This window comes from Azolla caroliniana, unplaced genomic scaffold (assembly GCF_043228905.1).
Source record: "Azolla caroliniana isolate FFs.n. ecotype wild unplaced genomic scaffold, voAzoCaro1.0.p SCAF_21, whole genome shotgun sequence".
Taxonomy (NCBI): Eukaryota; Viridiplantae; Streptophyta; class Polypodiopsida; order Salviniales; family Salviniaceae; genus Azolla; species Azolla caroliniana.
In genome coordinates, this window is record NW_028230456.1 from 4,866,868 (window position 1) to 4,877,498 (window position 10,631).

General features: G+C 38.4%; 3 protein-coding genes across 3 annotated transcripts; all 3 read right to left on the minus strand.

Annotated features, from left to right (window-relative positions):
• LOC147850453 (glucan endo-1,3-beta-D-glucosidase-like) lies at positions 1-3,600 on the minus strand. The gene is made up of 3 exons (XM_087336179.1): positions 2,498-3,600; positions 2,279-2,403; positions 1-2,100 (listed from the first exon to the last, which is right to left on the minus strand). The coding sequence occupies exons 2-3, from the start codon at positions 2,397-2,399 to the stop codon at positions 74-76; spliced, it is 2,148 nt and encodes a 715-aa protein (XP_087192305.1). The 5' UTR covers positions 2,400-2,403; positions 2,498-3,600; the 3' UTR covers positions 1-73.
• A 1,221-nt stretch (positions 3,601-4,821) lies between these two features.
• Positions 4,822-6,174, minus strand: LOC147850454 (photosystem II D1 precursor processing protein PSB27-H2, chloroplastic-like). Its single transcript, XM_087336180.1, has 3 exons — positions 6,091-6,174; positions 5,423-5,991; positions 4,822-5,080 (listed from the first exon to the last, which is right to left on the minus strand). The coding sequence occupies exons 1-3, from the start codon at positions 6,158-6,160 to the stop codon at positions 4,943-4,945; spliced, it is 777 nt and encodes a 258-aa protein (XP_087192306.1). The 5' UTR covers positions 6,161-6,174; the 3' UTR covers positions 4,822-4,942.
• A 1,820-nt stretch (positions 6,175-7,994) lies between these two features.
• LOC147850455 (protein ALTERED PHOSPHATE STARVATION RESPONSE 1-like) lies at positions 7,995-10,625 on the minus strand. Its single transcript, XM_087336096.1, has 4 exons — positions 10,403-10,625; positions 9,947-10,050; positions 9,366-9,592; positions 7,995-9,228 (listed from the first exon to the last, which is right to left on the minus strand). Exons 1-4 carry the CDS (start codon positions 10,548-10,550, stop codon positions 8,613-8,615), a joined length of 1,095 nt encoding a protein of 364 aa, XP_087192222.1. The 5' UTR covers positions 10,551-10,625; the 3' UTR covers positions 7,995-8,612.
• Between the last annotated feature and the right edge of the window lie 6 nt (positions 10,626-10,631).

Sequence of the window (10,631 nt, forward strand, 5' to 3'; positions counted from 1 at the left end):
TTCCATGAATCTCAAATAAAATTTTAAGTAAATATATACAGATTTAACAACTTGCACAATTACAACTTCATCATCATCTTGAAAAGATCCACCACAACATGTTTGATAGAGAATTACCATCATCATGTTCTGTTAAGGCAAGCACATTGTGCAATGCTTCTTTGGGATCATATATGGTTTGCAATGCATATACAAATCCTTTCCATCCATCCTTAACATCAGATCTACTAAGAGATGGCATCGTCCACTCCACCAATTCTCTTACAAATTTGTGATCGCAAAAGAGAAACTCGGTGATTGGGATTAATGGAAGAACTTGTATGCCGACACGGCATTCCCTACAATGACTTGGTGCGAACCATAGCCCAGTGTCTCTCTTATTAGCCCAAAGAACACCCATTATGCGGTTAAACGAAACGAAGTTGGCTTCATATAATTGAGAGCTAGATGGAACATGCCACATCATTTGTGCAGCCTTGATCTCAAAAGCTGCCAGAGTAAGGGCCGTGTCAATGAGGTGGCTATCTCCAAAAGCCCGACCAAGTAGAGAAGCAGAATAATAAGCATTGATAGCCTCACTAGTGCTTTCTTGATTGCGCCCATCTGCAAATTCGGTTAGACCCCCTGCCCATGAGTGTAAGACCCAAAAATCAAAATTTCTTAGCTTAGGAAAAAGCGGCCGGCTTCTTGTAACACTAGGAGGGATTGAATTTCTGGTTTGACAATCCGTTAAAAGATCATGAGGGTGGGATAGTGTCATAAAATCTTCAACAATTGTATACAGATGAGGCTTATAAGCATTCCCCCACATGGGGTCTAGTTTGGCAAGAACAGCCCCAGCATAGCAAAAGTATCCCATATGGTAATGGTGATCATTATATATTCCCAGGCCGAAATCTGCACCTGCATCCCGTGAACCGTTCTGGCTGATTATACCTCCCCATTTGCTATCATAAAGAAAAGAATTTCCATTGGAGCCTCCTTCTATCCATGTTGTAATGGAATCTCTCAAAAAGTCTATTGCCATTTTACACTCATCACGGCAACCTATTTCTTCTGCTATTATTACTAACCTCGCAACGCGTGCCAATGCTTTGCCATAAAAGTATGTTGAATTAGTTTTAATCACATTCAAGGAGGAAACATCTTGCCTCAATGCATTGGCAACTTCTTCACTGTGATGTGGGTCTGATATACCCCTTGAAGAATACCATCCCACATGTATGGGAACTTGAGAAAGAACCCAAGAATTGCTCACCACTGCATGCATTTTTCCATCGATGCTCTCATAAGTAAGATCTTGGTATATACAGTCAGTACTGGGAAAAGACATCATTTCCCTATGTATTGGCAAACTCAGCATCAAAAGCTCGTCGGAGTTATTTCTTTTCCAATCATATTGAATTTGGAAGGGCGACAAAATATCCGCACGCCCTTCCAAAGGATATGTAGCACTGAACCTATCCAATGTTATCTCTGCTGCCCCTGTAGAAGGAAGGAAAGCAATCCTCACAACCCCTTTGAAGTCGCCATCAATTACCAAATCTCTTGATAAGAAAAGGGGAAGTGAGCTATATATCAACCATGTTTGGCCATTATTCATCACAAGCTTATGCTTAGTATAAGTCTTATTGGATGAAAGGCTTAACACAGCGTGAATGGTCGTGATCTGAGGGTTGCTTACTTCATTGAAGATACACGTGATGTAAGGACATCCTCTCACCAAAGGCACCAAGAGGTGACCCGGAAGTTTGAGAGTAACACTAAGATCATGAAAAGAAGAGACCAAATGTTTGTCACCAGCTGTCGTGTTCGAAGTGCTGATTGTGAGGTCGGGAACAAAGGATTGTATGATGAAGTTTGGTTGCACGATGCGAGATGGAAAACATACAGTTAATTTTCCATCTTTAACTTGGATAAGGTAAGGATGTATATACTCTGGTGAAGAGCCTTGATTGAGTACAAAATTAAGCCAAGCAGTATTTGTGGGTAAAGGAAAATTCTTCAATTCAGGAGACCAAAATGATGATGGTTTTGGTGCAATTGAATTCTCTATGATAGGGAAAGGTTGTGGCAACATCGGCAATGTTCTGCTCTCCCCTGCAAGTAATCAATTTAAACATCTTGGAAACCCTAAAAAAGAAGCATCATTAAATGCATTCTATCTGAGTAGAAACATTAACAAGAAAACAACACATATAATAAGAGAATCTGTAGAATCACCAGAAAAATGTAACAATTTACATGCTACAGAGTATATATGAACTTGAAGAATTACCAAGAAAAGGGTTGAGAGACGTAAAGTTATTATTATCTTGGAAAAACCTCTGTCTCTGCCGCCAAATCTTCTGGAAGATGCTTCGTATTAGAGCCATGAAACCTTGATACAATCTCGTCATCTCTCTCTTTGCAAATTTTAACACAATAGATTATGTTCCTCTCCATCTTTTTCATTCTTATAATCTCAAAATGCTTTTAGACGCAACCAAGAGTACACGCCTGTCTAATATGAAAGAAGGAATCTGAGGAAAAGAAAACGTTTCCTGGTTATACAAGGAAACAGAGATTCCCTGCTCACAAAAAAATAAAAATCATTGCTTATAAAAACAGGAAAGAACCAGAGGTAGGTTGGATGTGTTCGAAGTTGCATATTGAACATGCTTCTTTTCTTCCATAGCAAATTGCCACCACCAGAAAAACAACATCATGATGTATTCACACAAAGAAGAAACAATATAATTCATAGTGGAGTATCTTGAATCACTCAAATCTTTCATGTGAAGCCATGGAAGTTTGATTCCATGGTTTCTGTTTCTCTTGCGCCTCAATATGCATGTATATATGTGTATATATACAATTTATAGTATAGTACAGTGTGTGTTTGTGTGTAAGGAAGACCATTTGAGTTTTCCATATATTTGATTGTCATTTGTTGCATTGAGGAGAGATTAGTACATTCTCATCTATCTATTCTTGCAGTAATCAGTAGATCATCATCATCAGCAGCAAGTCCAGATCTAAAGGGCAGATTTTCTCACCATTTTATGAAAGTATTCATGGTAGAAAAACCTCAAAACATTATTGATATCATATACATCAATGTGGAAAAGAACCTTCCAGCATTCTTTAGGAGTTCATATTCCTTCCTAAAAAGCTCACAATTCCTTTAGAATATAATGAAAGCATCCAATGTGTTTAATTCTAAAAGTTGTAATTCCATACAAGTTGATTCATTCCCTGATTTGTTTATAGTGAACTTACTAATGATGATATAGGAGGGGTATATGAAAGAATAGGTGAGACTCTTATTCATGAGCAAATGTATATTCTGTAATCATGTGAAGTGTGGGGGGGGGGCGTGAAAGAGATGTGTAAAAAATGAAAATGAATGAGGTGGAACATTAGTGATTCTAGTGCATTTTGAATCCATAGTGGTGTTGTATAGTATCCAAAAGGAAATGGTGGAATGTGGGGGCAAGTTGGCAACATAAGAATAGTGGGAGAGCAGATGATTTAATATTGGTAATAGCATGTATACCAGTGGGTGGGCTGATCAATCTATTGGTTTTTAAAGGAGGCCTAGTAAGCTAATACCATATAGTGCAATAATAGGTAATAATTGTGTTTTGTGTATCATATTGTTGAATACTCTGGCGAGGTGAATGTAGGCCGATTCGACAAGAGACAAACAGACAGACAGACATAGAGATGGCAGGCAGAGGGTTTGCCATAGCCATCTTGTGTTTGCTCATCATTGCCATCTTCATTTGTGCTCATTTGAGCCTTGGAAATTCTTCCACCACCTCTTCACATCTTGTTCCACCTTGTAAGTATAGACTAAATATGTTATCTCCTCTCCTTTCTTACGTCTTTTCCGCACTCTTTCCCCACCCCCCACCCCTTTTTCACAATCCCCATCATTTCATCCCACCTTCTCTCTCTTTTCCTGTTCCATAGATATCTATGGCTTACACACACATATTCCTTCACCGAAGTTGAACGCACTTTGGTACATCATTCCACTATGTAAATCTAATGTCTGTGTTGCATATACTGGCTTCAAACCCTATTCTCACCATAGAACTAGGATGTCCAACCATTATTAGATGGTCTGATCAACTGTATACATAAATCGCATGACCAATCATTACATCAAATCATTGCATTGTTTCCCTGATTCAATTTTTTATCAGCATACAAACATTTTCAGTGCATGGCATGACCCAATGCTTTTTAAATTTCCCTGTATTAAGTAAGGTCTTAAGTGTAAGAGAAAGTAATCCCATCTGGTTTCTCTATAATGTGTAGATTCCTTAACAACTCCATCAGAACCTCCATGGGGCGTAGAAATTTCCACCTTATATCAATGTGAGCAGTGTTGCTCACAATGGCATGGATATTGTGAAGAACAATGGGTGCATTTTTGCACATGTGACACCATGTATGCGCCAACACCTCATTATTAGCATAGCAATTATTCAACTGCTTAGACTGTGGAATACAATGAAATAATCCAACTAAATTCACAATTTTTTTACATTTGGCCAATCACACTCGAGAAGTCAAAAAATCATCAATTGAATTGTATGAATAGTGTTCACCTTTGGTGATAGAAGAATGCCAATCCTAAATTATCATCTTTCATTGAACCATATCGGAACAAATAACGATATCAAGTCTCAAAACAATACCGCTCAACAATTCGGAAAGTATGAATGAACATTAGGCGCTTGTGATATCATCTTTTTGAAACTATTTTTCATCAAATTTGTAACAAGGAGAACAAAAAGTCAAAGAAACAAGACTGTCTTAGATAATCTGTTTTTTAACTGCAGAACTTCATTCTTAACATATACACTAGCGAAACCACCATAGCTATAATGGCATTTTTTTTCGTCACTTCTCTACCATCCACAATGGATTGCTAGTCTGTATCAAATGTCTACAAAGAAGCTTCAGCTAATTTCAGATCTTCCAAGATCTGAGATTTCACATCAGCAGGAAGCAGAGCCCGTGGTCCTTCCTTTGCATAGAATTTACCTAAAATCTTGAATGCACTCTCCAAAGCCTTGTACGATTCCTGTTCAGACAAAGTTAGAAGAATCATGATGTGGGAATGGCACTGATAAATGAATGCATCATCACTCCATGTTTTACAATGATCTTCAGTAAGGAATACATGCATCGGAAAGCATCTGAATAATATAAATTTGAGGGTTGGAATTTTTTTAGAACAAGCTCTAATACAAAACATAAAAAGGAACTCGGCCTCTGAAAGCTTAAATGGCCGGATCGCTAATGGCATACTATTTACCTCTTACCTCTAAAGAAACATTCTGAGGCTAACAATTTAAAGCACATTTGACCTCAATATGTACGTAGGTATGTATGTATGTATGCATGAAGAACCAAAAAATAAAACCTCTGAAGAAACACTCTTCTGGCCTCTCCAATTCTGTAGGAAATCGCGAATTGCTCCTTTTGCAGAATCAGCAGATCTTCTGATATTTGCTTCATTCGTGGATTCTTCTCCGATCGATTCTTTCAAGCTCTTCACAACGAGCCGAGCACTTTTAAGATATCCTTTAGGAAGTAATTTCCCTTCTTTGGTCTTCTCATTTGGATCAAAAAGCGATAGAAAAGGATTCATTGAAGATTCGTCATCGGATTTAGCCTTCCCTGTGTCAATTTTACGCTCTTTAGCTTCAAATTTAACCTTTTCTTCTTCCGATTTACTCTCTTGAGACTGCGATTCTTGCTTCGTGTGAGCATCTTTTCCTTTTTCTTCTCCTTCTTCTGTTGCGTTTGCTCTCTTGTCTATACCTCTCCCGAGAAAAACCTCGTTTGCGAAGCAAAAGCTAAGGGCGATCCATTCTCTGCGAGTGAGATACAGCCGTACGTCTCGGCGAGTTCTGTGAGGTGTGGATCTGTACCTGGTGCTCGTCGTGGTCGTGGTCTGACTGCGATCACCATAGCTAATCAAAGCACTAGCTGCACTGCTCAATGGCAGGGTAAAATTAATCGAAGAAAGGTTGAAATAAAGCACAGAGAAAGGATAGAGAAGGGGGTTGGGGGGGGGACTGAACTAACCATTCCAGGTTGCACAGGGGAAGACAGCAGATGCCATAGCCACCACAGCCACAGCCATAGCCATAGCCATAGCTGAAGGAATGAATGGAAAAGCTTATGGGGGCCAGAACAGGGGAGACCAAATTACAATAATAGCCCTCCCCCTGTTTTCCTAAATTCCCAAAAATACCCCTAGAGAAGAGAAAGAGCCTACTCTCTACTATGATCTGTCTACACTTCTAAACCCTAAACCCTAGAATGCCCATGGAGCTAGCACTGGGAGGCACACACACACACACACACCTTTTGGACACCCGGGAAACACCTATTGCAATCTATGGGACGAGCACCAAGAATCGAACTGATTGATCAGATATCGACAGAGAAATGTCACCGACACTTCTAAAACCTAAACCCTAAACCCTAGAATGCACATGAACCTACCACTGGGAGGCACACATACACACACCCACCTTTTGGACACCTGGGAAACCACCTGTTGCAATCTATGGGATGGGCACCCAAGAATTGAATTGATTAGATATCGATAGAGAAATGCCACCGACGTCATCGTTTTTTTGCAGGTTTCGAGGGCTCCGTTTCATTGCTTTCACATGTAGAAACAACATATGACTAGATTACTATCTCGAGGGTTCCCTTTCATTGCTTTCACCTGTAGAAACAACATATGACTAGATTACTATCTCTAGGGAAGAACCTCGGGTTGGGAATGAGAAGGGGAACGAGGGGATGTGTGTGAACCTCCTTACAAACTCGAGAGAAAAGGAGTAACCCGAGGTAGATCATGAGCCGGAAGATGAAGTTGTGTTGCATTTTGTCATCTCTGATTGCTACGCTCGCATTGTGTTGTAATAACCTGATGGTAGAGACCCATGTTGGTTCATGTAGACTTCCCATCACTGAATATTTTCAATGTTGAGGACATCTAAGGGGTATTCTCAGCAAATTTCCCTTGAATAAAAAACAAATCATGTATCAATCGATATCTCCATTACATGTTAACTTGATTAGTTTTTACCTCTGCATTGGATATTAATCCATTGGCTTGATTATTTTAGAAGTTAACCCACACAAATTATGATTAGTTCATGCAAGATGCTAGAAGCTATTATGTTGTTTTGATTGTGCGTTTAGACATGGTTATTAGAAGTTAAACTACTAATTTGATGTTTTAGAATCGAAAAATATTCAAGAGGTACCAAATGTGATGTGATATATGAAGTTGAAGTAATATTTTTAGCAAGACTTATCTTTGAGCATAAAACAACAAAAATTCCAAGGTATTAACACCTCACAACAAGATACTTTATTAATTCGTCGACTTGTACTGTAATTGTGGGCATCAAATTAAGTGTGAGTTTGATATAAATCAATGTCTATGACTCAACTTTATTTGGGAAGTGTCAAATATATCTACTCATTTACGACCCTCTCAATTAGCTTTGTTTTTCCTTGAAAGATTTTCTTTAGTAGTGTGAAATGCACATAAGAGATCAAAACCAATTTATAGTACATACAAAGGTACCCATTTGGGTTGGCGTAGCTAAAAAGGGTGTGCTAAAAGGGTGGGTCGGCTTAGGTACATGCATCCGAAAAAGGGCATGCCAAAAGCGTGGCACAAAGGAACACATGCACACCACAGTAGTATTGAAAAACGCCATAAGGCTACAACTTGAAATTAGCTTTAATTAATGTAATATTGATTAATAACTTTATTATATGCATTAATTAAGTCTATCAAAACTTGATCAGTAAGTCATTGATTACTATACCAAGCCAATTCAGAAAGAAATTCAACGAATGTGACAATTGGGCACATCAATTACGGTAACTAAAGTAATATACATGTTTCCCTTATTAAGACAAATTACACCTTAAATTTTAGTAAGTTAGCTCTAGAAATATTCATAGAGTGTCTATCATATTTAAGATGAGATAGATACAACGTACAAATATGTGAATTAATATACATTTGTAAGAATGTTATATAACATCATTTTGGCCTTTTGTACATGATAATATTACCTTTCTCTCTTTCTTTAGCCTAATATGTTTTTTCTTTGTGAGCTATGTTATTTGTTTCACTTTCTTTTTCAATCGACCTTTCGTGTTGTTATTCTACATCATCCAATTACAAAACGTTCAATACTATTCTTGTAATGTCGAGTGCACATTGAGGTGCAACCCAAAACTCTCCAAACTTTGGTACAACGATGGAATTTCCGCATAATTTTACCTCGCTATAAATCACATTGCCAACGTTTGATGCGGACAACTGATGAATCCTAGTGTAGGTAAAGAGGTAGCGACGATCATGGCAATGAATCCTAGAGACACCTAATGTTCTTTCTTGATGACACCATGACAAAACAAGAGTTAAAAAAGGCTTGGTCGAACTAAAGTATATGGTATGCCCTCTTCATCGGGCATTGTTTGGGACCGATTCATTGTGTAATCTAGAAGCAAATTCATGAACCTTCTTCTTCTGTACCACACTTGTTCAAGCCCCTTCGACCAAAAACTCAACTTTGACGCTTGGGAGTGGATGATTTTGCATCTTTGTAAAGTTTCCCGTATTCTTCGATGGTGATCAGCGCGAATTCGCACAAGGTATCAAACATGGGGAAGAGATGTTCTTGGAGGCTAGAAAGGGCCGAATCCTTGTGTTCTAGGACATTCAGAATCTCTTCATTCACATCATGCCCATGCCTAAGCTCTTCAGATTCGGAAACTTGCAAGGCATGCAATGCGTCGGCGAATTTCTTTATAGTATTGCTGCTAGCTTCCACATTTTTACCGAGCCATGTTAGGGATTGGTCCCAGTTCCTTGCCAACACATACATTGGAGTTCTCCTTATTTTAGATATTGGAGGTGATCCGGAGAGAGTGTTCTCCGGCTCCATGTGGCACAATCGAATCCAATCAAGCAAAGAAGCAATGTATCTTTGTTGAGATTTCACCCATAGAGAGAGATGTTGGTACCATTTCCCTAGCTCGTGTTCGAGCTGAATGATTGTGTTTGTGTGCATATCACTAGCTTTGAATCTAACTCCGAGATCTTCCACCGCTTGTTGTTGTAATGCGATCATTTTTTGCACCGTGTGGCACCGGAGCATGCCCTTCCACATGGTCTTCAACCTGTAATCCAACAAGTTTAGGGTTTAGTGCTTAGGGTTTAGGGTTTGGGGTTTACATTGCCGAATTATTAGATGCCTTAACATTCCCGAACTATAATTTTCTCTTAGTATCACACCTTAAAACATTTTCCGAAATACCTTTTCAATAGTTGCATCAGCTGAGGATATAGGTCTTCATGTGTGACTTGCTCAATCTTCGCAGCAGTCGAACTGATTGCATCGAAGGCCACATGAAGTTGAGAGTTCAAGCTTTCCATGGAAGCTCGAGTGTGATGCATTAAGTCGCTGTCCCTTAGTTCGGACTCAATAATGTTGTTGTACTGCTTGCATTTTCTCGCATAAGCAAACCGGAGATTATCCCATATCTACAGCACCAGAATTGACATATTGATGCATGCCATTTCCTTTAACTTATTAGACACAGTGATGAATGAAGTTCTTTTCTTAAACTTAAAGTTAAATAATCCAATTCAGATATTTAAAAGAGAAGAATTAATAAAGAGAAACAAAAAACAATTTACAAAACACTATCAATGGCCTTTTATTAAGAGAAACTTGATTACTTTGAATAGGTTTCCTTCTCCAGTACTGTTAATTAAGGCTTAACCAATCAAGATCGATCAATAACTTCTTTGATAAAGTAGACATTTAGAACAGAACCTTTAGATTGTAAAAGATCTCTAAGATGTGGGATGATCAATAATAACAAACTCCATTACCTTGACTTCTTTATACAGCTTCTTTTCCCATGTGTATAATGTCTCCAATGTCAAAGAATGACTGCATGGAATTGCTTCCTCATCACTTTCGATATCGATTATGCCTACCCATTCAACAACAGATACTTTGTGAGGCCACTGTCTGATGATCGGCGGCATGTTATCCAATTTCAACGATTCTTTAAAAAAAGTAAAAATTAAAGAAATGCTTCAGATTACAGTATCAACGGTCATAATTTGAATCCAAATGTAATGTGACAAGTTGGATTTGTTTTGGGCAAAGCAACAAAGAATGTAGTGTATTCTCGTAAATTTTTTGAATACTTAAGGGATATTCGTATACAAAAATGTGTAGAAAAACTCAGCAGTAATCTAGTCAAAAAAATTAACCAAGAAGTTAGGGTTATTTTGATGTGTGTTTTCTTTTCCCAATATGAAGGTTATCTCAGTTATTACCATTAAAATATGAAGGGTTCATATGTTGGTCGTCGACCTCTTCAATCTCAAGCATCGCCGACACTTCAATGCCACTCTCGGAAGCCAAGACAAACACATCATTTAGCTCTGCTGCGATTTTCGACAATATCTTTACCTTATCCCTCATATCGTCGAGACTCCTTTTCTTGGCTTCATACCCTTTCAAACCTCCATTTCCACTTGTTTTAGCTCCGACTTTCTCATGATT

Excerpts from the sequence above, each read along its gene's own strand:
- LOC147850454 (XM_087336180.1), bottom strand. The coding sequence starts at position 6,160 with ATGGCTATGGCTATGGCTGTGGCTGTGGTGGCTATGGCATCTGCTGTC. Across the intron at positions 5,992-6,090 it reads CCCCTGTGCAACCTGGAATG|CTAGTGCTTTGATTAGCTAT; the intron begins GTTAGTTCAGTC and ends TGAGCAGTGCAG. Across the intron at positions 5,081-5,422 it reads AGAAGAGTGTTTCTTCAGAG|GAATCGTACAAGGCTTTGGA; the intron begins GTTTTATTTTTT and ends TTGTCTGAACAG.
- LOC147850453 (XM_087336179.1), bottom strand. The coding sequence starts at position 2,399 with ATGACGAGATTGTATCAAGGTTTCATGGCTCTAATACGAAGCATCTTC. Across the intron at positions 2,101-2,278 it reads GTCTCTCAACCCTTTTCTTG|GGGAGAGCAGAACATTGCCG; the intron begins GTAATTCTTCAA and ends GATTACTTGCAG.
- LOC147850455 (XM_087336096.1), bottom strand. The coding sequence starts at position 10,550 with ATGAGGGATAAGGTAAAGATATTGTCGAAAATCGCAGCAGAGCTAAAT. Across the intron at positions 9,593-9,946 it reads AGCTGTATAAAGAAGTCAAG|ATATGGGATAATCTCCGGTT; the intron begins GTAATGGAGTTT and ends CTGGTGCTGTAG. Across the intron at positions 9,229-9,365 it reads CTGATGCAACTATTGAAAAG|GTTGAAGACCATGTGGAAGG; the intron begins GTATTTCGGAAA and ends GTTGGATTACAG.